The 24,815-nt window shown below is 36.0% G+C and overlaps 2 protein-coding genes across 5 annotated transcripts in view; both read left to right on the top strand.

Annotated features, from left to right (window-relative positions):
- EAF2 (ELL associated factor 2) overlaps positions 1 to 7,120 on the top strand; it is an 89,870-nt gene extending 82,750 nt beyond the window's left edge. For 2 of the 3 annotated variants that reach the window (XM_081075610.1, XM_081075609.1), the window contains exon 6: positions 6,565 to 6,989. In XM_081075610.1, coding sequence (XP_080931736.1) covers positions 6,565 to 6,611 — 47 coding nt within the window. In that variant the 3' untranslated portion in view covers positions 6,612 to 6,989. Of the gene's footprint in view, positions 1 to 6,564 lie in introns of all 3 variants that reach the window. The other variant, XM_081075608.1, reaches the window with a different exon arrangement.
- Positions 7,121 to 12,245: 5,125 nt separating this feature from the next.
- The window catches only part of SLC15A2 (solute carrier family 15 member 2), a 35,541-nt gene continuing 22,971 nt past the window's right edge, over positions 12,246 to 24,815 (top strand). Inside the window, exons 1-7 of one of the 2 annotated variants that reach the window (XM_081064771.1) lie at positions 12,246 to 12,418; positions 14,228 to 14,315; positions 14,940 to 15,081; positions 20,415 to 20,507; positions 21,614 to 21,713; positions 23,525 to 23,615; positions 23,888 to 23,965. In XM_081064771.1, coding sequence (XP_080920897.1) covers positions 12,281 to 12,418; positions 14,228 to 14,315; positions 14,940 to 15,081; positions 20,415 to 20,507; positions 21,614 to 21,713; positions 23,525 to 23,615; positions 23,888 to 23,965 — 730 coding nt within the window. In that variant the 5' untranslated portion in view covers positions 12,246 to 12,280. The remainder of the gene's footprint in view (positions 12,419 to 14,227; positions 14,316 to 14,939; positions 15,082 to 20,414; positions 20,508 to 21,613; positions 21,714 to 23,524; positions 23,616 to 23,887; positions 23,966 to 24,815) is intronic. The other variant, XM_081064770.1, reaches the window with a different exon arrangement.

Here is a 24,815-nt window from a genome sequence, read left to right on the forward strand (position 1 = left end):
TTGTATATTTTTTGCTTATCATTGAATAGTTGCACCTAGCACAGTACCTATACATAGTAGATGCTCAGTAAATACTTTTTAATAAAGTTATTCTGGTTGATAACTCTATGGTGGAGAATAAATTTTCTCTATCTTTAAAACTAATCTCACAGTGTAGGTTAATAATGATAAAGTAAGTAGCTAGGAAAGATTGACTAGCTCTAGCCTAATAACAAAACTAAATAAAAAAGGAGCCAAGACTGGGTAGCAGAGAATTAAAGTAAAACTATGAGCTAATTAGGGACCAGGAAAGGTCTTTCGAACTTCTAGTTATTTACGTCTTTAGTACTATTATTCCTAACTTGAGAGGTAAAATTGGAGCATCTGATTTCTTGAATGACCAAGTAATGACAAAGGGCTTAATTCACTAGGAGGATAAACAATTATGAATTTGTATATCCATAATAATATTTTACCACATGTGTACATGTATATTAAAATATGTAGTTATATGTGTGTGTGTATTTATATAAAATAACAATTTACAGAAGTAGGAGGAATTGACAAGCCTCTATCATAGTGGAAGATTAACGCATCTGTAATCAAGCAGACAAAATTTGGTAAGGGTATAAAATCTTTCAACAACATAATTAATGTACTTATTCTAATAGTAAATATAGAATCCCACAATCCAAAAATGCAAAGTGGGTATTCTTTTAAGGTATATAATCAAACATTAATAGAAATCACTTCCTACTAGAACAAAGGAAATAACACATTTCAAATAATACATATTTTATTGATCGTATTACCTGACTAAAATATAATAAAGATATAAATAATTAACAAAAATTAGTTTAAAAATACATGCTTAGAACTTCAAAGAATATGCCTAATTACATGTTAAAAGGAACCTACAATGAAATTACAACATATTTATAATTAAGCAATATCAAAAATAATATATCTCAGCAATTTTGGAATACAGGCAAAGTGGTACTTAATGGGGAAATTTGTAGCTTCAAAAAGTTCTTTAAAAAATTGAAAATAAATGAATAAAAGGTTTACCTTGAGGGACTAGAAGAACAATAACATCTTAAACTTAGAGAAAGCAGAAGAAAGTACTATAGATTAGAATTTAAATTAACTTAGTGGATAACAGAAACATTAGAGGATCAACAAGACTAAAAGTAATTTCTTCAAAAACTAATAAAAAGACCATCTTCTAACAATGGCTGATTAAGCAAAAAGGAAAAGGCACAAATAAACAATATTAAGAATGAAAAAGTGGTTAAAATTATAACTATGATATGCATTTATTTTTAAAATTATGAGAATTTTACAAAAATTTCACCCCAGTAAACTTGGCATAGAACTAGATGATTTTCTAGAAAAAGTATAACTTACCAAATCTGACTCAAAGAAAGGTAGAAAGCCTGAAGAAACCAATTAATGTCTTTTCTTCCTCCACCCTATTTCCATGTCCCCAAGATGCTGGAAAACTGAAAATAGTTTCACAGATGAATTTTAACAAATCTTCAAGGAACAAATAATTGTTATCTTCTGCAAACTGTTTCAGAGCATAGAAAAGTAGGGAAAGTGACCCAATTCTTTTACAATTTGAGGATAATCTCAGTATCAAAACTGTACAGGAATAAGGCGAAAAGCATTGTGGATCAATTTCGCTTAAGAACATGGATGCAAAATTATTAAATACAATATTAGAAAATTGAATAATCAGTGTATTTAAAACAAGCAAGCTAAATCATGACCAAATGAGTCATTACAGAAATATAAGACGCATCTGAAATAATATCAATATAATTCATCACATTAACAGATTATAGGAGTAAAACCATATGATTATTTCACAAATTTGAATTTGACAAAATTCAATATTTATTCATTTTAAAACTGTTGCCAAAGGTAGAATATAAGGGAATTTCCTTAACTTTATAGAAGTTAATTATAAAAAGCAAAACTACTGCCAACATTAGATTATTAGAGACTTGAAGCATTCCCATTAAAGTCAGGAAAAAAGCAAGGAGGAATAGTGTCATGATTTCCTTCAACATTGTATGGAAGGTTCTGGTAAATGCAGTGTCCAAGGTCCCTTAAACTATCTTCATTATTTTTGTTCTTTTTCCTTTTGTTGTTCCAATTTGGTGTTTTATGCTACTTTGTGTTCTAAATTGCTGACTCAATCCTCTGCTTCATCTAGTCTGCTGTTGATTCCTTGTAGGGTAGTCGTCGTTTCAGTTATTGTATTCTTTATTTCTGACTTTTTTTATGGTTTCAAGTCCTTATTTATGCTTACTATAATATCTCTTGTTGAAGTTCTCACTAAGTTCCTTAAGCGTTCTTATAACCAGTGTTTTAAACTATGTTTCTGGTAGGTTGGTTGCCTCTGTTTCATTTATTACTTTTTCCGGAGGTTTCTCCTGTTCTTCTATTTGGAACATGATTTTTTGTTTCCTCATTCTGACTGCCTCTCTGTGTTTGTTTCTGTGTATTAGGTAGATCTCTTATGTCTCTCGTTTTTTCTGGGTGGCCTTATGTACTATGTGTCCCATGTGGTCCAGTGGCACAGTCTCCCTGATCACCTGTGCGTGTGTTCCAGGTGTGTGTGTTGTGTGTATTCTCCTGTTGTATATAGTTGAGCCTTGAATGCTTTTGGAACATCTGTGGTATTGACTCTCAGGCTGACTGGCCGTGAGGGTTGGCTACGCCCACAGTGTATGAGCTGCTTTGTGGGTGGTGACCCCTTAGAGGGGGATTTGCCCCCTTGTGCCTGTTGAGACTACCCTTCAGGTGTGCCACCTGTGGGGCTAATCAGGTAATGCTCTGACATGGTCGGAAGCTGGTCTCTGGGTGTATTGTTTCTGGTTTCTCTAGCTTAGCCTGTGACCTACCCAGGGTTACCTGATGGGAGCTACAAAGCTATATGTGGTTGTTTGCTGCTTGTGTTGTACCTGGGGGAGAGTGTGCGTGGCCTCACTGAACAGATGCCGGCTGCCACCAGTATTGGGCCTTGGGCCCCTGAGCAAAAGGCTCAGCGCTCCCCTAGACCTGTTGCCACCTGTCAGCTGCCCATAAGGCTCGGCATTGAAAGAGCCTCCTTAGGTACATGGGCCAGGCTCGTTGACACAGTGTTGGGAGTGTTCCTGGCAATGCAGCACTAGCTGGGCGGGGCAGGGTTGCAAGGAGTCAGGAGGTGTGGACGGTGGTTTTTACAAAGTTAATGCAGATTCACTTCTTGCGCCAGTGCTGGGCCTGTGACTACTTTGCAAAATGCCCTGAGAACGCTAGCCAGCCACTGCTCTCCTTCGGCCCTCAGATTTCTGAGACCTACCCAAGAAAGGCTACAGTGCAATTTGTGGCTGTCTGCCACCAAAAGTTCCCAGCCTACATGAGCCATCTGCTGCTGTAAACGGGTTCTGCAGCTAGTGGTGTGGGGCCAGCCTCTGGGAGCTGAGAGTGCCCCCCGGTGACGCAGCACTAGCTGGGAGGTGCAGTGACCCAGGGTGTCACCAAACTAGTATGTATGTGTGGATTTAACTAGACCAAAGAGGTCTCAGATTTGGCCTTTTTAAGGAAAGGCTCAACATAGGAAGATGGTGCCCTCCTGTAGGCCACAGGTGAGATGGGCTTCACTCAAGGACAGTAGTGGTTCTCCCTCCACCCCTTACTCTGAGCCACACAACTCAGCTTTCCCCGAATGTCTCTGGCACCTTTCAAGTTCTTGCCCCTTTATCGGAACCCAGGTGAGTATTTGCAAGTGAGTGTGTTTGCATGCTGGCCCTTTAAGAGAATGTCTGGGTTTCCAGCTGCCTTCCATCTCACAAGGATGGATGGACAGAGTCCTCACCGATATTCACTGTCAGATGTTGTGGGGAGTCCTCACCGATATTCACTGTCAGATGTTGTGGGGACTCCTCTTCCTGGCACAGGACCTCTGGGTTGGGAGCCTAGTGTGGGGCTAGACTCTTCCCTCTTCAGGGAGGTGTCCCTTCGGTGTTTAACCACTACCTGTAGTTTTGGGGCCAGCCTGTTTCATGTCTCTGCCTCTCCTACCAGTCTCAATATGGCCTTTTCTTTATATCCTTAATTATAGGTGTTCTGTTCAGCTTGTCTTTAGATGATTCTTGAGGTTGATTGGTCTATAATTTAGTTGTAATTTTAATGTGATCCTGGGAGGCAGCAGTCATAGTGTGTTTCTAATCTGCCATCTTGGATCGTCTCAGTAAATTTTAAATCTGTGCAAAAGAATACTTCTAGCTTACAAAAATGCAATTAGGTTCTAGCCTTAAAATTACAAGCAGGTCTTCCAAGTACATGAGTATCGTACTGGACTTTCAAGTTATGCAGAATGCGGAGGAGGTCTTTATTGTACAAGACTGGCCCCAGCATTACAAGACATTTGCCATCACTAAATTCTCCACTCACTGACTGCTGCTAACAATCCGCAAATCATCTGTACAAGCAATCCCTTACATAAATTTCTGTAAAATCTTTCAGCGGGCTGTGTTGCTCTCATTGAAAACCACTGGTTTAGGTGTCTGAATGCATTTGCTATGGGTAAACTCTTTTTTTCGAGTCATAATTACCATTTTGATTGAAAACATATTGCTTGTACTAAACACCTCTATTCAAAGGCTAATCTCATATCTTCAAAAATGACTGAGCATTTTAACAACACGGTGATACTATGCATATGACCTCTATAACATAAAGTCTATTAAGAAAAATGAAACTCAGGATGTTTGGGTTTGTGTCACTTGAGAAACTCATATTACAGGCATCATATCAAGTTGAACATTCTTGTGCCATTCAATAGTTGTATAATAAGTGGAAACTTAAGCTTTGAAATTGATGAAATGGTCATGGGAACCAGATGCACAAAAGAAGTTTTAGCAGATTTCTTTATCAAATGATATAATCAGCTCTGGAGTTCAGGTAATAGACTGAGATATCTTAGAACAACTTATATGTTATTTAAAATCTACTCTTCTTAAATTGGGTATTAACTTCAAAATGTGCCAGCTGTTGTTGATTGTGGAGTAGTTAAAAATTACAAGAATTTTTTTAACCATTGTAATTTACTACCCAAATGTTTTTATCCAATCCCATAGCTTCAAATAAACCCCTATAATCAATGACTCCCAAATCTTTACTTCCAGCTCTAGCCCCTACCTTCAGCTCCAGACTTTTATATCCAATTGCCTGTACCATATATACTTAAAAATTTACAAGATTTTTCAAATGTGCCATGTTGAAAGCTGAACTTGTGATTTTTCTCACACAGTCTTGTTCCTCTTGCATTTCTCATCTCAGTAAATGATACCACCATTTACCTAGGTGTTTAGACCAGAAATATTGAGGATCATTCTTCACTTTTTGCTTTCTCTCATGACCTAAGTCTAGTGCTTTTGATGGTCCTTTAAGTTTTATCTTCAAAGTATATTATAAATCTGACCACTTACCACTACCTCTACCTGAACCACCTGAGTCAAAGCCAGTATTATTTCTTACATGAGAAACTACAATAGATTCATACTGTTCTCCCTGATTCCTTGTTTCTTTCATACTATTATAGTTTATTCACTGATATGTAATAGTGTCCAATTCAGTTAACTGCTTAAAATTTCCTGATGAATTCTCATTACATTTCAAACAAAATTCAAAGTTATTACCATAACCTAGAAACCATGGTCTGTGGATATTTTTGTGACCTCATTTCCTATTATTCCCTTCCTCTTCGTTCTACTCCAGCCACAGTGACCTTCTTACAGTCAGAGAACACAACAAGAATGCTTCTGCCTTGGGACATTTGTATGCGCTGTTCCCTGAGCCTAGACAGTTACTCCCCTTCATATTTTCATGACTTTCTCTTTACTTTTGGATTTCTGTTCTAATGTCACCCCTCAAAGAAGTTTTCCCAACTACCCTATCTAACATAGCACCTCCTACCACTCTCCCCATACCTATCTTCATTGTTTCATAGTATTTATCCCTTCTTGGCATATTATATATTTGTTTATTTACTGTCTGTTTCCCACACTGGAATGTAAGTTTCATGACCATAAGCACATGGATGAATTACAAAAGAAATCGATGATGAGTTACTTTTAAAAAGCATAATGATTTTGACAAAATGCTAATTTAAGAATTTTATAATTTTTTTCGCTCTTCAAAATGGTATAATCTGATCTTCTAAACCACATTTTCTCTCATTTCCAGGTGTAATTTAATCAGTGGTATAAAAAGGGTATAAAAAGAAGGGTGATGTTGGTATGTGAAAGAAGATAAAAAAAGACCAAAATAGATGCCAGGTGATACTAAAATTATTCTGAAGATTATTGGTGTATTTTTTCTTTACAGGCAGTATTGGTTATTTGAGTTACTAACAATGTGACTAAATTGTATTATAGTATCAGAAGTCTGATTATTAATGACAAAATGTTGACTAAACAGTATCACTGGAATTACTTTTTGTATAATATTTATGTTATCCAAAAATAAATATATTAAACATTAAAATATTAAATATTTAATCATTACAGTTTTGCTATTTTTTTATTTTAGGAAATGATTTGCAGCTGAGTGATTCAGGAAGTGACAGTGATGAATGAAGAAACATTCAGCTATAAATGTAAAATTTACAAGACGTGATTATTTTATATTGAGAATAAAAATTCCTAAGACTGAGGAAAATGTATCTTTAAATGATAAAATAAATTAAATTTGATGAATAATTTTCAGTTAATGTTAATATTTTTTTACCTTTATGAGTACCAGCATTTGCATGTATTTTCATATAATGTTAAAACTTTTATGAAGTTTTACAGATGAGAAAACAGACTCACAGTAACTTGCCCATATATGGTTAGTTAACAAATGAGAGATAAAGTGTTCTATAGAATTCAAGTTCAGACATCTGTTTTACCACACTGCTGTCTACAATTGTGAAATGTCAAAACTATATAATAAATGTCTATGATTTTAATTATATTTCTGAGACTTTTCTATTTCATATTTCTTAAATTTTTGTGGAAAATATATGTATTAATTCTTGACAAAATTAAGCTATAATTTAGGGTAAAGGTGAACCTAAATGTTTCAATGAAACAACTGTTATCATAATATTTTTCATTATTTGCTTATTTTGTTTTTGAGAGAAAAATAAGCTGTTAAGTGTTAAGAAGATAAATAATATTTATATCTGTTAATATTTTTTAATTTGGAAGAAATGATACATATTAGACTAGTTGAAAGCCACTGACCAGCAGCAGTTTCTTTTTTTTTAATTAATAAACTTTATTTTTTGGATAAGTTTTAGGTTCACAACAAAATTGAGCAGAAAGTACAGAGGGTTTTCGTATACTCCCTGTCCCCACTAATGCACAACCTACCCCACTATAAACATCCTTACCAGAATGGTACATTTTTCACAATCAATGAACCTACACTGACACATCATCACCCAAATTCATAGTTTAATTACAGTTCACTCTTTGTGTTGTACATTCTATGGGTTTTGACAAATATATAACAGCATGTATCCACCATTGTAGAATCATACAGAATAGTTTCACTACTGTGAAAATCCTGTGCTCTGCCTATTCATCCCTCCCCTCCAACCCTTGGACCACTGATCTTTACTGTCTCCTCAGTTTTACCTTTTCCAGCATGTCATATACTTGGAATTATACAGTATGTGGCCTTTTCATATTGATTTCTTTCACTTAGCAATATGTACTTAAGTTTCTTCCATGTCTTTTTCATGGCTTGATAGCTAATTTCTTTTTGGCACCGAATAACATTGCATTGTCTGCATGTACCACCATTTATTTATCCGCACACCTACTGAAGGAATTTTGGTTGCTTCCAAGTTTTGTCAATTTTGAAAAAATTTTTTATTCAACTTCACCTCTTACCAGAGATTTCCGTAGTTTTTTTTTTTTTTTTTTAATTCTTAAGTTTTGGTTTTAATCTCTCCTGCTTTCTTCTCTCCCCTTTTTCTGGCCTACCTTCAACTAATATATGTCTTCCCTTTTCTATTTTATTCATCAGTACTTATGTGAGAACTGCAACTATGTCATTTATTACTTAATTAAAACAAGCTCAAATATTAAAAATCAAATTCTCATTTTCTATACTCACAAAACCTGTTGGGATTTTGTGTTGAAATTATAGATTGATTTGGGGAATACTGACATCTTTACAATATGAACCTTCCAAATATGAGCGTGGTATGTCTCTTCATTTGTTTAGATCTTTTAAAATTTCTCTTGCTAACAGTTTATAGTGTTTAGTGTTGAAGTCTTGAATGTCTTTTATTAGATTTACTCCTAGGTATCTTTTTATGCTATTATAGCTGATATTATTTCTTAAATTTTCTTTTCTATTTGTTTTTGCTGAATTTAAATACAATTTATTTTTGTGTGCTGATTTTATTTACATACACACCTGTTAAACATGTTCACTTTTAATTCCTTATTTGCTTCTTCTTTCTATATTAGTGTCTTTCATTTTACAGCTTCAGTCTCCTTGCTATGACTATAAAATATTACTTTCTGCTGTTATAAGCACTGAAGTCACAAATATTTTTTATCCTTATCACTGACATTTTAGATTCTTCCATTTTTATTATATTTTTTGTCTCTGAAGAGTTTGTGTTAATTTCTATCCAGGAGTTACTTTTAGATCTTTTCCCTTTTATCCTTCTATCTGATTTCAACTTAGCAAACATGATAGGGTATAAGAGGCATTTTGATATGAGAGAAAGGGCTTTAGAGTAGGATTTGGAAGGCTAGAATTCTATCTAGTCCTTGCTCTGTCCATTCTCAGCTCTTCTGTAATATTCTTCAGGCTAGACTGGGAGAGGAATTTCAAACCAGTGTTCCCCAAATCCCTGTCATAAGAATCATCAGAGGTGCTTGTTAAAAAAAACACAGGTTTTTAAAGCCAGAGGCATCACACTTCCTGACTCAAACTATACTACAAAACTACAGTAGTCAAAATAATATGGTATCGGCAGAATAACAGACATGCAGACCAATGGAACAGAATTGAGAGTCCAGAAATATATGGTACACATATATGGCAACTAATTTTCGACGAAGGAGCCAAAAATATACAATGGAGAAAGGAAAGTCTCTTCAATAAATGGTGTTGGGAAAATTGGAAAACCACAAGCAAAAGAACGAAACTAGACTGCTATCTGACACCATCCACAAAAATTGAAATGAATTAAAGACTTTGATATAAGACCTGAAACAATAAATTACATAGAAGAAAACATAGGCACTAAACTTATGGACTTTGGTCTTAGAGGGGTTTTTGTGATATTGACCCTAAAGGCAAGGGAAGTAAAACAAATATAAATGAACGAGACTACATCAAACTAAAAAGCTTCCCAACAGCAAAAGAAACCATCAACCCAAAAAAAGTCAACCAACCAAATGGGAGAAGATATTTACAAGCAATATTTTTGATAAGGGGCTAATATCCAAAATATGTAAAGAATTCATACAACAACAAAAACCAATCAGATTAAAAATTGGGCAGAGGAACTGAATGACACTTTTCCAAAGAAGATATACTGATGGCCAATAAATAAATTTATGAAAGCTCAACATCAGTAGTTATAAGGGAAATGCAAATCAAAACCACAATGAGATACTACCTCACACCTGTTAGAGTGGCTATTACCAATAAAATAAGAAATAATAAGTGTTGGAGAGGATGTGGAGAAAAGGGAAGCCTCGTACACTGCTGGTTGTAATAGCTGTAGCCACTACGGAAAACAGTACGGAGGTTCCTCAAAAAATTAAGAATAGAGCTACCATACGAACCAAAAATCCCTCTTCTAGGTATCTACCAAAAAAATTGAAAACACTTATTCGTAAAGATACATGTACTCTTAATGTTCATTGCAGCATTGTTTACAATGGTTAAGACATGGAAACAACCTAAATGTCCTTCGATGGACGATTGGGTAAAGAAGATGTGGTATGTATATACAATGGAACACTACTCAGCCATAAAAAGATGAAATACTGCCATTAGCGACAACATGGATGGCTCTTGAGATTATTATGCTAAGTGAAATAAGATGGAAAAGGACAAAAACTGTATGATTTCACTCATTTGTGGGATATAAAACAAAAAGCAGAAAACTAGCTAGCAAAACAAAACAAAAAACTCATAGAGACAACAAAATGGTGGTTTCCAGAGGGGAAGGGGCCAGGGAGATGATGAATTGGGTAAAGGGGGTCAAATACAAGGTGACGGAAGGAGACAGACCTTCAGATGATGAACACACACTGGAGTATACAGATAGTGTATTACAAAGTTACACCTGAAATTGATATACTGTCATTAACCAATGTTACCCCAATAAATTTAATTTAAAAAACAGGTTCTTATATCCCTACCTCGATCTAGTAGTGTATAAGAATTTTCAAGGGAAAGGACTATTCATTTGTATGTGTGTGTGTGTGTGTGTGTGTGTGTGTGTGTGTGTGTGCGCGCGCTCATGTGTATGAGTTAACATAAATGACTCATCAGTGGGGAAATTTCGTTTACATAAGATTAAAATTTCTTCCATCTCTGATATTATTTGATTCTATGAATACTAACATTATATTGCCATAATCCAAAGAATTTCATCTAAATAAAAGCATATCAGAGAGCCAAGATCAATACTCTAAAGTTTGGTATTTTGGGCACTTATGGGCACAAATGAATTGGTACATCACATATAGGTGCTATTTCATCTGCTCTGCCAGATCAAATGCTAGTGTAGAGGTACGAGTCGAGAGCAGGGAGAGCCACTGGCGTTGGATCTTCAAGGCCTCTGTGCCTCTAGTGGTTAACTTGACTGGTAGCTTCTGACTGTTCATTTGTTTTGCATCCAGTCATTAACCAAGCCAGAGGGGCAATATTTCCTGAAAGAATAACTACAGCTTAATCATTAATGACACAGTCAGAAATGAAGCTGGACTCTTTGGGTAAAGTCAGTGAAAGGGGGGATGAGCATAACAGAAGTTGGGAAAACATGGTTAAAGTCTGAAGTAGACTTTAGGGAGGAAAGGGTAGACTTTTCCTGGTTTTGTCAATAAATTACTCAAACAGGTAATGTAAGAATTTTTTGAGGGATAGAGTCATAGGTTCTCATATTCTCAAACAAAATCATTCGTTCCATTTCCCAAGCTCCTTGTTGGTTTCCTCCTTTTTTCTTATAGCTCTCTGACCATTATTTTCCTTTTTATTTTGACTGGCAGACAAGCATCCTACTCTTTTGTTCTTCTTTTATCTCTTTGACTTAGCAAAAATAATACTGTACAAAATGCATCAGTCATCATCATACCTCTTCTTGTTCTTCCTCTGATAAGGACTAAATATATTCTGAAGCCATTTGGGAGTCCATCAACTAAAAAATAAGGAAAATTATATTTGCACTAGTATCTAAAAAGAAACTGGTTCATAATTTTTGCTAAAATTAAGTTTTATTTGTTAATGAAATGATGGATTAGTCTTGAAATGATGAAAACACAGGAAATGGTTTTCAAAAAGGAGAATGATCCCAAATGTACATCACAATCCTTTTGTTGTTTTCCTTAACCCTACTTCTTTAATTGCTTATAGGGTATTTCTAGTTGAACTTTATTATGTTGAAAACCAAGATCAACATATTTTCTCTTTTTTCAAATTCAATTTTGTGTTGACTTTCCCTTTTCAATGCATTTCAATTTACCAATCTTTCTTATGTGTTATGGTGAAATTCCAGTTCTGCCACCTGCTGGCCACATGACTTTGGACAAATTACTTAACCTCTTGGGACATTCGTTCCTATAAAATGGGGATAGTAAGAACAATTAGAATAGGTAGATAATATATATGTAATTCATATATATATTAACCTTGCCCATAATAGGTTTTCAGTAAACGGCAGCTAATTTTATCCTGAAATCAATGTTTAAATCTGTGCTGACGGGTTGTACCCTTAACTAGTTTGCATTCTTTTTCAATTCTCTGGCATTGTCTTATCCCGTCTTGTGATGTGTTGTTCTTACTTCCCTGTGCTTTATTTCCTTTTGATATAATTATTTTTCTGAACTAGTCTCTGAAACCCAACCCTTCTTTTCCTATGGCCTTGTGCTTTGCTCTGGGCTAGGCAACTGCTGAAGCCAACACCCACAGGGTTAAACCTAGTTACTGAAGCCACCCCCCTTCCCCGCCCAGTCCCCCTTTTCACAGTAATCTGGCAGCTGTCCCAAGTGCATACGGTAGCCAAATGCTTGGGGAGAGAGAGAGTAAGGAGCCAGATATGAATCCCTTCAGGAAAAACGAGTCCAAGGAAACTTTTTTTTTACCTGTCTCCACTGAAGAGGTACCACCTCGACCCCCCGGCCTCCCAAAGAAGCCACCTCCGGTGAGTCCCCAGATTCAGTTCTGCCTCTGACAGGAAAAGACTTGCTCTTTTGCTTCTCTTCCTTGGCCTCTTGGAGTTTCAGGCTGAGCTGTATTAGGTTATTAAAAGCTATTCTTTTTTGGTTACCTGAAAACCAAATACAAACAGGTTTTCATAGGAGAGGAAGCAGCAGCAAGAGGTAGTCAAAGTTAATTTGGAATCCAGGACTTTGCTGTATTTCATTGTATATTCTGAGTTTGTCTGGGCAAATTAAAAACAAAAAAAAAGCAATTTGAATGTCCAGGGAAACTTGGCAAGCACTCCTCTCTGGAGAACTGTGTGTGATTGTTCTTTCTTTACCAATATAAAAACTCAGCCCTTAGTTCCCCCTGTGTGCAGAGTCATGCTGGACACCAAATGCAGTTTTAGAATAGATCCAGCCTCGGTAACTATGTGTTCAAGTTTACAGTGGGAGGCAGGACAGAGAAACAAAGAAGTAATAATGTTTTGCGTTATATACTTGTTAAAACACTTACAAATTCGTTATCATACTCAGTCCTCACATCCAAATCCTATAGTGGAGAGAATATAGTAATAATAGCCAATACTTACTGAGTTCTCAATATGGGCCAAGAGGTGGTAGTATTCCCATTTCTTTGGAATAACAGAACTGAAGCATAAAGACAGGTGTAACAACATGGCCAAGGTCAGTATGTTAACACAGCCAGTGACAGTGTTCTGTAGCTGGTGAAAGTGTATTAACAAAGCTTCAGCTTGTATAATTCTCAAGCTGTGAGCTTGGAAGGTAAGAAGCCAGTTCATTGTGTCTTTCAAGCAAGTTATTACCATACATTAGCATATATTAATATTTAAGAGGGTTGTTTATCCATATGGGTAAAAGAATGAAAGTGTGAATTTATTACTTTATCTATTTATTTAGTTAGTTATATCTCTTCTGGCCCCAAACTATTTAAGGCTGCTTACAAACTTGCATAAATTTCTTATGAAATAAGAGGCAAAATAAATCTCATGATAAAATTTGTCTCTCGCAAGGACAGATATCTTCATTCCCCCCTCTCGTGTTAGTTGGGCTGTTATAATGGGTAAGGGTTTGAAATAAAACATGACATCCCTTGTCTTCTGACTGATACAATGCATGAACTAACATAGTCCTTTTTATGTCCAGTAGAATTAACAAGCAAATATTATTGGATGTCTTTCGTAGGAAGAATGGACATTTAATTTTACAAGATTTAAGAACTCTCTGCCCAAAGTCCAGGTGATCAATCAGCTTACCTTTAGGAATCTATGTTGGGCTCTGAGCCTGGCTCCAGCAGCCTGTGAATGAGAAGCCATCATATTGCCAGCAGTCCGCCCAGCAGGGTGAACAAGGCCGGTGGGGGACAAGAGAGATCAGTCAGTACCCACACTGGAGCAAAGCAGGTGACTGGCATCTACGTGTAACTGCTTGGACATTAAGTGCTCCATAGACCATTTTGTTATTCTGTCCCGAGAAATAAGTATGATTATTCTGCCCAGAGCCCAGGACTTTTCACTTAGTAGTTATGAGAAGATAAGCAGGTCCTGGATCAAGAAATGTCTGAGAAGTTCCTTGTTTAATGAATGAGGAATAAAGTAATATTCAGAATAGTTTCAGCAATGCAAGAACTTTTAGCTGATAATAGCTGTTTCATGAAAAGTAGGCACCATTGCTTCACATTATCTATCATGGTGATTTAAAATACATGAATTTTCTGTTGTTGAACAATCTAGTGGTTTAAAATAGGGAGAAAAAGCTCATACTTGAACCACTGTCCTTCTGTGTCATAGAAAATCTGTGGCTCCAACTATCCACTGAGCATTGCCTTCATCGTGGTAAATGAATTCTGTGAGCGCTTTTCCTACTATGGCATGAAAGGTAATTTTGTGTCTCAAAGTCTTATTCTTCCCTACTCACCCTCACCCCATGTTTGTAACATCTTGTATACACTTATTTCCCTTACGCACTCTTTCTGCCTTCATGGAAATTGGTCCTTTCCTTTCCTCAGGACTTCCAATAAACACCTCATGGAATTTCACCTAGTAACTCATACAGGCCAAGTGCAGAAAGGCCTACTAGAAACCAGAACACAGCCTGTGAGAATATAAGTGGGAAAACACTCATCATCTGAGTTCCAGTCTTCATGTCTGTTCCTCAGTTGTATGAACTGGATTGTTGCTGGGAAGGAGAAGAAAGGGATATTGGAAGAAGCACCATGTTAGCTTTGTGATTGGCCTAAATGATGCTATGTGTTCATATGGACTGAAGGGAGGAGTATTGTACTTGTACACTACGCACTGACCCTCACCCCCATTCATAACTCCCATGGGTCCTGCTCCTACTGCCTAGCAGTCACCCCTCAGTCTCACTGATTGGAGTGTTGAAGGTCAAGACCCCCTTCAAAGACCAGAGATTAAATGTTCTTCTACTCTTTAAGTCACTTGAATGCATCTATCTTATTTTGCCTCTTTTTTTTTTTTTTTTTTTTTTTTTTTGCCCCAGCTGTCCTGACCCTGTATTTCCTGTATTTCCTGCACTGGACCGAGGACACCTCCACATCTGTATACCATGCCTTCAACAGCCTCTGTTATTTCACTCCCATTTTGGGAGCAGCCATTGCTGACTCGTGGCTGGGAAAATTCAAGTAAGGAAGATAGAAGATCATATCCCCAGAAGCTTCACAGATTAATTGTGCAGAGGTTACCACTTCTAGCCTTTTCTTCCAAGCATGAACATACTTATATCATCCATGACAAATAAGAGTCTCTCTAAGACTGGCAACACAGAAAAACTATTTGTCTTCATTATCAGTTTTTCCAATATTTTTGCATCCTTTTTGGTCAGGAGTTGTTTTGTTTTTGTTAAATCTAATTTTAATTTCCTATTCTGTAGTTTAAGACCAATTCTTGTTCTGATCTCAGAGGAAATGAAGATTGCCACACCTCAGAAAATTTATAATTTTAGAGACCTCAGTATAGTTATTTGATATACTCTCCATCTGTTTTTCATGTTGTATCATCCCAACTCCTTTAGTATCTTCTTACGAGTCCCTCTTTTCAGCTCTTTTACCATCTCTTTTTCTTTTCTTTAACTCCTTTCTGTAGTTTCCTTCTTAAGAATATATGAGTAAATATTTTCATGAGTTAGACTAATGGTCTATTCAGTTCATTATCTTTTAATTCCCTGAAAATAGTACCAAGAGATATTTATAGAATAATGTTATAGTTGCCCCCTATAACATTATTTTCATAGGCTAAAGATGGATCTTAGATATCCATCACCCACTTATTTTCTATGGATTTATCATCTATGGATCTGTCTAAATTTCTCAAAGTACATTCTGTTGAAAATCAGTTGCATAGGATATAATAAGTGGAAGGTAAAAAGATAAAGATCTCATGGTCAAATAAGTTCGGAAAATACTAGGCTGAACAAATCTGAAAATGTTTCTTTACTGCATGACTTCTTGTAGCCATTAACATGCTAATGCACACTGTAAAATCTCAAAAAGAAGGTTATTGCACATAGTGTTTCCCAAACTTGTTTCACCATGGAATATTTTTTTCAGGATATCTTGTGGACCTAGTGTTGCAAGGTAAATACTTTTTTATGTTTCACTTTGGCCTCTCTATATTCATTGTTCTAAAGTGTTTAATCAGCTCCTTCTATATAGCTACAACTATAACACAGTATAAACACAGATTTTTGACTTGAGAGAGGGATAGTGGGTAGGTAACTGAGATCTATGTTTGCTATTTATTTAGTGTTAGTTACCAAGTCCATATAGATAGGGGGTTGGCACTGTGTCTAGATAAAAAGTATAAGCCATTGTCTCTATTCATTTACGCAGTAAAAGACTCACATACATGACTAGGACTTTATTTTTTAAATGACTTCCTTTAAAATTGAGGATATACAATTCCAGGATTTGAACATCACTACCAATGATCTTAACATTAGTTTCCTGTCTATTTCAGAGGAAATTTAACAACCTCAATTTGTGCCCTCAATCTCAATCCTTTTTGAGATATTCTTTATTTTTTAATTGATTTTTGTTGAGGTATAAGTTACATAAAGTACACAAATCCAAAAGTCTTAAGTGTCCAGTTTGATGAATTTTTACGTATGTATCACCACGACCTAGGTCACTCTCCTCAGGGTTTTTGTACGCTGAATATTCCCTTCTCTTGCCTTCAAACTCTCCCTCAGCGACAGTCCTTTCCTCTACCTAGAAGCAAGTCCAAAGCTCTGATAGCTTTAAACAAACAATTATTAACCCTCCTTTTTTTGTCTTCTTACCGTCATCTCCAAATTTTAAAAAGAATCATCTGTATTTGTTGTCTTCCTTTCTCCCTTTTCATTATTATTCCTTAGGGCAGAGTAATATAATGCAGTTCAATTTAATTCAATTAAATTCAGTTTAATCTGATAGGGTTTAATGCAATAAATGTTAATCAAACATCTATTCGTTCAAAGAAACATGGGGTATAAAGAGATGAATAAGACATAAAATACCTGCTTCACATTTTTAATGTTCAACTAGCTTTAATACAGAGCAGAGTTTGCTAAGTAGAATAAAATATAGCATAAATCATCTCTTTATCCTATTGAAATTTCTGTCTTTAAGATCATTGGTAGTGATCGCTTTGTTAACAAATTCCAGTGGTCTTTTCTAAATTTTTATTCACTTTGAACTTGTTTTAACACTTCAGTCTGTTTATCACTCCAAATTCTTGAAACTTCCTGGGCTTCTTTAGCACTGTATTTTCTGGTTCTCTTCCTCATACTTTTTTTGGACTCTTCCTTATTTGGCTTCTCTTTTGCCTTTTGTGCACTTTACTCTTTACTACATGCAGACATTTCCCTAGTGTATGTCTTTTATTCTTTTCTCTTTCTCCAGATTCTCTTTTAGCAATCCCTATGGTATCAATATTAGCTATACGCAGATAGCTCCTCAAACTTTGTAATCCTAACCTGTCACTCAATTTCCAGTATGTGTTATAACTACATATTGGCATTCGTCTCCTGGATGTTCCACCTTATCCTCACTTCCTAAATCTGTTCTTTCTTCTGGCTTCTCTATACCCCCACATTCAATTAGTTATCAAATTATACTAATTCTAGTTTTGTAATATCTCTTATATGTACTCCTCTTCAACAGTGAATCTCACTGCCATTAATTGCCACTACTCTAGTTTTGGTCTTTGTTACCTCTAAATTGGACTGTTGAAATGGACACCTAAAAAGTTATCACTGCTTCATATATCCTTTTCTTACACTTGACCTATACACTACTGCCAAATTAATCTTTCTAACAGAAATCTGTTCACATTATTACCCTGCTCAAAATTTTCTGCTGACTAAGCCACTGTCTACTAATCTCATTCCATTTGACCTTCCTGCTCTTATTGTCATACATATTCCCTTTCAAGAATGTTTACTAGAAAAAAACTGAGTAGTACTAATATTTCCCTAACAATGGCCAGGGCATCTCTTCTCCATGTCTGTTTGCACTGTCTCTACTTCATGGAATCTCTTCCTCCCCATCCTTCTTCCTTCCTTGACCTGACCCTTTAAGGCTCAGTGCAAATGCCACCTATGCTATGGAGTATTCTCTGCTCCTCACCTTTCATTACCATCCAGAAGTAGTCTAATCTTCTTTGAACTCCTTATTTTTTTACCCTCATATGTCATTTACCAAACTCTGTCTTATAATTATTTGTGTATAAATCTATTTTCTTCCAAACATTTAGAGAACAAAATCTTATTTATATTTTTATCCACAGCACTTAGAAGAGTGCCTGTTAATAAATTTATTAGTTAATAAATTTATTTTATTATCAGTTAATAAATTTATTCACCTTCAGATACTCAGATGTAGGCACAAGACTGCAGATGGTGTGGGCAGGCATGAAGATGACTTTTTTCCCTGGTGTTGGTTTTTATTCCCTGTGACCCATGCCTATCAGTCTGTACTCAACCTTGGAAATCACTTGCAACCAAGAAGAACAGAACCAGAAGAACAGAATACTTTGAGATGTTTTGCTCAAGGAATGTCTTTGGCAATAAACTCTCTTAAATGAGTTTATTGCCAAATATGTTTTTTTGATGTCCTCTCTGCACTTCTTTCTCTTTCTCAGAATGGGTGTATAGCATGTCTTTTCCCCCTCCTATCCTTTTTGTCTGATCATAGCTGACTTTCTTCATGCTAGGTCACGTCCTCTGTCATCACTGCACACTCCTTCTCAGTTCCTAAGCTCTAATTAAAAATAACTCTGGTAATGACATAGTATTTAAAAATTCTTCCTCTTCCCTTTCCTTTTTCTACAATAACTTGTTCATGATCAAACTGAAGGAACGCTGGACCATGAGTTAGAAAGTAGAAGTTCTAGAGTTAATCCCAATCAATACGAATTGGAATGTCACTTTAGGAATGTCCTTTGATATCTCTAGATTTCACTTTCCTCATTTGCAAATGGAAGATTGGTCAATTCTATCTAAAATGGTTCTGTGTCATATGGTGGGAATTACAATGACCCCAATGATCTCATTTCAAAGGTGGAATTTCCAAGTCTTTCTTGACTTCCTTTTCCTTGTATTAAAGTTTCCTGCCATTAGCTTCCTCTCTTATATTCTTCATATCCTAGACTAATTCCATGAGGCTTTCACCTAGAAGCTTGCCTGTTTTCCTTCTAAGCCACTTGCACTTTTCTTATTCCTTTAGTCCAATAATCTGATATTGCTCAGATCTTCCTACTCAGACTCTAGTAATCCAGCTGAGACACCTTTTGATTTTTCTCTCTGATGATCTAACATAGATCATCTTTTTTAGGTTCATTAGAGATGGCCTTTTTCCAGTCCACTTTCATTCCCTTTCTTTCTATTTATTCTTTTTATTCCAACAAAGAGAACTTTTCTCTAGAAGACTCTATAAAACCTTTTGTGAAAGACTGTCACCTCCTTCTGATATTAGTTAGCCCTAGATCAGTTACTCAATTTCTTATTCTCTACCTGCCATTATAAACCTTCTAAGATCCCTTCTCTAGAGAGCCAGCCTGGGAAGATTAGGCATTTAGAATAAGAAATCCACATCCTAAAATTTCTGGTATCCCCAGCATCTCTATCTCTGATACCTTCATTCCATTCTTTATATTTCACATTAGTATATTACACCTGAAAATCATAGATGTAAACTATATAATTTCCAAGGTTCTCTCTAGTACTAACATTCTACTTATAAGAAAGAGAATGCAAGTGTGGTAATACACGTAAGGAGTATATTGTATTTGTGATAGTCTGCCATATTTCATGATCTTTATCATGGACAGTCTATTCAAAGTCCCTGGCTCCTTTCTTATCCTTGGTAACTTGTCCATGAGGAAACTGTAGCAGAGATTACAATTAACCCAAGGATGTAAGTGACCAAACTGAACCTGAGAGTCGTTTACCTCTCTATATATCTTAGTGGTTGGGTTTAGATAAAATTCTTTGTATTAGCCATTCCTTTTTCCTGTTTGATTGGAGTTCTTCCTTGACTCCTACCAATTTCTAGAACCAAAGACATTCCTTGAGCTAAACATCTCAAAGTATTCTGTTCTTCTGGTTCTCCCACTTTAAAACATCATTACTCACTACGAATTTATCCTGGTCTTAATATTTCTGTACCAGAGCAGAGATCCTCTGTGTATGTGTAGAGTGAGGAGGGGGGAGAGAGAGATCAGGCATGAGAAAGGAGATTGAAGGGATTGTCCATTACCTCTAACACTAAAGGGTAAACACTTCTCTCCTTTTCTAGTCTGATTATTTCATCCACCATTATTATTTCTATTTACATTTCTCAGGTAAATTTTTCCTCCTCCACCTCTTCCTCCTCCTACTTTATTTATCCTGGCACTGAGAACAGTATGAACTTTGAGTCTATATTGCTCAGGTCTCTGAATTCAGTCCATAGACTGACTGATTTAACTCTGTCAACAGGACGATTATCTATCTCTCCTTGGTGTATGTGGTTGGCCATTTGATCAAGTCATTGGGTGCCTTACCAGTGCTGGGGGGACACATGGTACACACGTGAGTAAAATCATGGCATAAACAGAATCATTTTTCTTCCATTAGACAGGTAAATGTCTCACATATTCATTATAGATATTTTCTTTCTTTTTTTTTTTATCAGAGATGTCCCTTTATTTCCTAACCTATTGTTTTATTACCAGATTGGTTAAGAAAAAAAATGTTTTATGACCAGCTGAATTCTTTCCTACTGTATCTGAGCTCATGTGTTTTGATTACACATTTGGGGACTTGCAGAATGCCTAGTTAGTATTCTGCATAAAAACTCATCATAAGCTTGAAGACAATCATTAAAACCCTTATGCCCTCCATATTCCCTCTCCTATTCACCTACCCATGCATCTGTACTTTAACAGGGTTATAAAAATGTCTGTAATATTTCCTTATAATACCTTGTAGAAATCATATTCAAAGCTTGGGTAGTTCCATTTTCGTGTAGTTTCACATATTCTAATTGCTCTATCCATTTTTCCTAAAGCTATTGATGTTTGTGGAGCAAGAAGCATTTGATATATTCTTATGTCTATTCAGTCAGTATAGAGGATTACAGTTGTTCAAGAAGCAGGTCATATGTAGTCATATTTATAATGTACATGTATTTGTGCAATAAATTAAGAATTTTGTTTGAAATTTAATAAATATTAGATACCTTCTTATTGGTGTCCCATCAAAAAATCAGTGACACTTCCACAAATTATGATGAATTTTAACATTTTGTTTTGTGGTTAGTAAGGGTATGTGGGATAATTGTTTATAAGGTCTTTCTACTGAAGTGTCCCTTTGACTAAGACAAAATTGAGAACCACAGGTTTTAAAGTTCCTTCAGAATATGCTCCTATCTGTTGTACACAAGGGGTAAATGAGAATATCAGGGACAAATTTTCCCATGCAATAAATACTTTCTGGCAGAGGCCAGAGTCATAAAGAGCATAAGTGCTTCCAAGTCTTTCCTAGGAGTGAAGGCAGATGGAAAGTGCCCACAGGTTTGAAATGTAAAGGGAATATTTACCCTTGTGCACCTTTTTTTCCTTCTTGTAACTCTATATTCAATTTCTAATGTTGTATTTAATATCAATATGCATAGTATCCTCATCTCTCCGTTTCAGAGTCTTATCATTGGTTGGCCTGAGTCTAATAGCTTTGGGAACAGGAGGTATCAAACCCTGCGTGGCAGCTTTTGGTGGGGACCAGTTTGAACAAAAACATGTGAGTTCTGTTATTCCTATATTGTCAAGAATGTAGAGCAAGCATTAACAGAGATACCTGGAAAGTAGCCATTTGCCAAGATCAAAGTAATTCACTGGTAAGATGATATCCGGGGAGTTATGTTCTATTCTAGGTACTGGTCATTAATAGAAAAAAAAACTGAAAAATGTTCAAAGGAAAATGACGAGGATGGTGGATGGGACTAAAAGACATACCTTATGAAGAAAAATCGAGGAATTGGAGATATTTAGCCTGGATAAGATAATAATTAAAGAGAATATTATCGCTCTCTATAGATATTGTACAGATGTCAGCAATTAAACCTGAGACCAATGAATGAAAGCTTATAAGAAACTCGCTTTTTGCTTAATGAAAGGAAAAACTTCAAACAGTCAGAGTTTGAAGTAGTGAGTTTACTCTCACTTGAGGTATTTAAGAAGAAATGTGGTAAGTGCTTTGGGAATGGGACGGGATGATATAAGCATCTCTAACTTGACCATTCCCGAAAATGACCATTCGGAATAAAACAGAGTGAGTTTCTGTAGGTGACCTTGTCTGGATGATTATTCCCTCTTTTCCTAAATACGTTCCATAGTCAGTGAGAAAAAAACAGTATGAATAAGGTAAAAATGAACCCATATGAGGGAGCAGCAACAAATAGGCAATAGTCTATTCTTAGATTAGCCAACATTTTTGACTTCCTCTCTTTTGCTCTCAGTTTTATTTTTTGTCTGTCTTCATGTAGCTATTTCCTCATCTGTAGCTATTTATCACGCTTCTGTTTTTTCTCTCTGTGTTCTCTCTGTGTGACCTGTCTTCCTGTGGTTATAACTCAAGTCGTCTCTTACCCTTCAGACCATTTGAGTTATCATTTTAAATTCTGTATCTGTCTGGGGGTCCATAGATGATAATTGTTTGCTGAATTTGGAGAAAAAACAAAACTTTGGCAAGTGGGATTCTATGCAGCACAATTAACTATACAAATAGATGAGTGGAATGAGATTTAAATGGTGATCAGATAAAGAAACAAAACACACCATAAATAGAAAATGGGGAAAGACAGATTGTGCTGATGTGTCAGGAAAAGATCTGGGGCCCAGAATGAGGCACAGCAGTACACAATGAATAAAGCATTAGCAACTTTTTTGAATATTGCTTCATCTGGTAACTGCTCCATGAAGATAGTCAATAATGGGACAAAGCCACCTCCAAGCTTCCACCAGCCACTTACAAGCCCATGGACTTCCTTTTATACTCTCTGGCACACTCTCCATAAGCACTAGTAAATTACCCTGTTGATCAACAGTTTACTACCCTATGTTCTAATCCTATTCCTACTGCACGTTCCACAAATTACTTAATCATTCACTCAATTCGGTCAACAAATTTCTATTAAGTTTATAATATTTGCAGGTGCTATGCTAAATAGTGTGGATTACAGAAATGAGTAAAACATGATTTGTGCCCTAAAGGAACTAAAACCTGAAAAAAACAGACATTTAATGCAAAGAAATTAATATTTGGATAGATATGTGTAAGACACAGCAGTGGCATAGTGTACAAGATGATCATTGTTGCCCAGGTAAAGGGGTTAAAATAATGTTAAAGATACTTGTACTTGGGTTTGAAAGATGTGCAAGTGTTTGTCTGGGGTCAGCCTAGTATGTTTTGAAATATCTACTGTCATATTCAGACACCATGGAGGCAATATCTGAATCTGTCTGTGTATGTTCCTCCAGGTGAATCTCAACATAGGGTGGTGATGGAGTTAAGAGGCACCTTGAACTGACGATTTGTTTTGTTTGTTTCAGGAAGAGGAACGAGCTAGATACTTCTCAGTCTTCTACCTCTCCATCAATGCAGGGAGCTTGATTTCTACATTTATCACACCCATGCTGAGAGGTTAGAATCTTTTCTAAGGGGCCCTGTGTAAGGCTTTATTCTGGCCAGTCAAAAATCTGTTCAAGGTTTCCTGCTGTCCCTCCTCTTTTTTTTTAAGGGCTTGAAAACCTGAGAGAATTTCTTTCAATTTTGGTTTGTCTGGCCCAAAAGACAGATTACGAATTAGGTAATGGGAAGAAAGAAGACATCTATGTCTACAATCTCAAAAACCCAAGTTTGTGGAATAGAGCATCAAAGACTCAAGATTCAGGATTACTTTTTTTTTTCTTTAGGAGATGTGCAGTGTTTTGGGGGAGACTGCTATGCATTGGCTTTTGGAGTTCCAGGATTGCTTATGGTGATAGCTCTTGGTAAGTGCAGCGGAGCAGAGGAAACTAATAACCACTAAAGGCTGTCACATATAAAGCATCATGTATGCACTTTACACAAATTGTTTTATTCAATCCTCACACTAACCCATTTAGGTAGGTGTTATTGTAGGGGTTTTCCCTAAACATTAGAAATAAATTAACTGAATAAAGTCAGAAAACTTAAAAAAAATTGTTCGAGATTACACAACTAATAAGATTTCTGGAGAGCTTTAAAAAAGACTGATCCCTTGGCCCGATGTAGGACCAATTAAATCAGTTTATCTGTGGGATAGGGCCTGACATCTATAACTCTTTAAATATCTAGGTGATTCTAATGTGTAGTTACCGTTGAGATCAACTGGTCTATACTACAATATGTGAAGAAGCAAGGAAGATAATTAATCCTTTCTCTTCATCTAGCTTATTTCATGTGATAATTATTTATCTGGCAATTGGAAGACATTTTTAATTCTTTGGGCCTTTTACATTGCTTCTAGATTTAGCTGTTTCTGCCCTGCTCTGCAATGCTCCCAAGGAGTTTGCTCTTGAGCAAAGAGAATAAAAGGAGTTGCATAAGTAGATGAAAACTCATGCAAATTAGATCAAGCAGCATTCTCTTTACCACTGAGAACCCAGTAATGTAAGAGGAAAGGAGATGTGTGTGCTGCTTAGTTTATGCAGTCTAAGGGGAAACTTTGGAATGATTGTCTCTAATCATTGACCTGGAAACCTGTTGTCACTCTGAGTCTTTGGGTGACACCCACTTGGAAGATGTCCAGCCCAAACATAAAGAGTTCAGTAGAAGAAAAAAGCCCAAAGCCTCAGTGTTTAATCTGATCATTTTGTACCA

Source organism: Rhinolophus hipposideros (assembly GCF_964194185.1).
Source record: "Rhinolophus hipposideros genome assembly, chromosome: 2".
NCBI lineage: Eukaryota > Metazoa > Chordata > Mammalia > Chiroptera > Rhinolophidae > Rhinolophus > Rhinolophus hipposideros.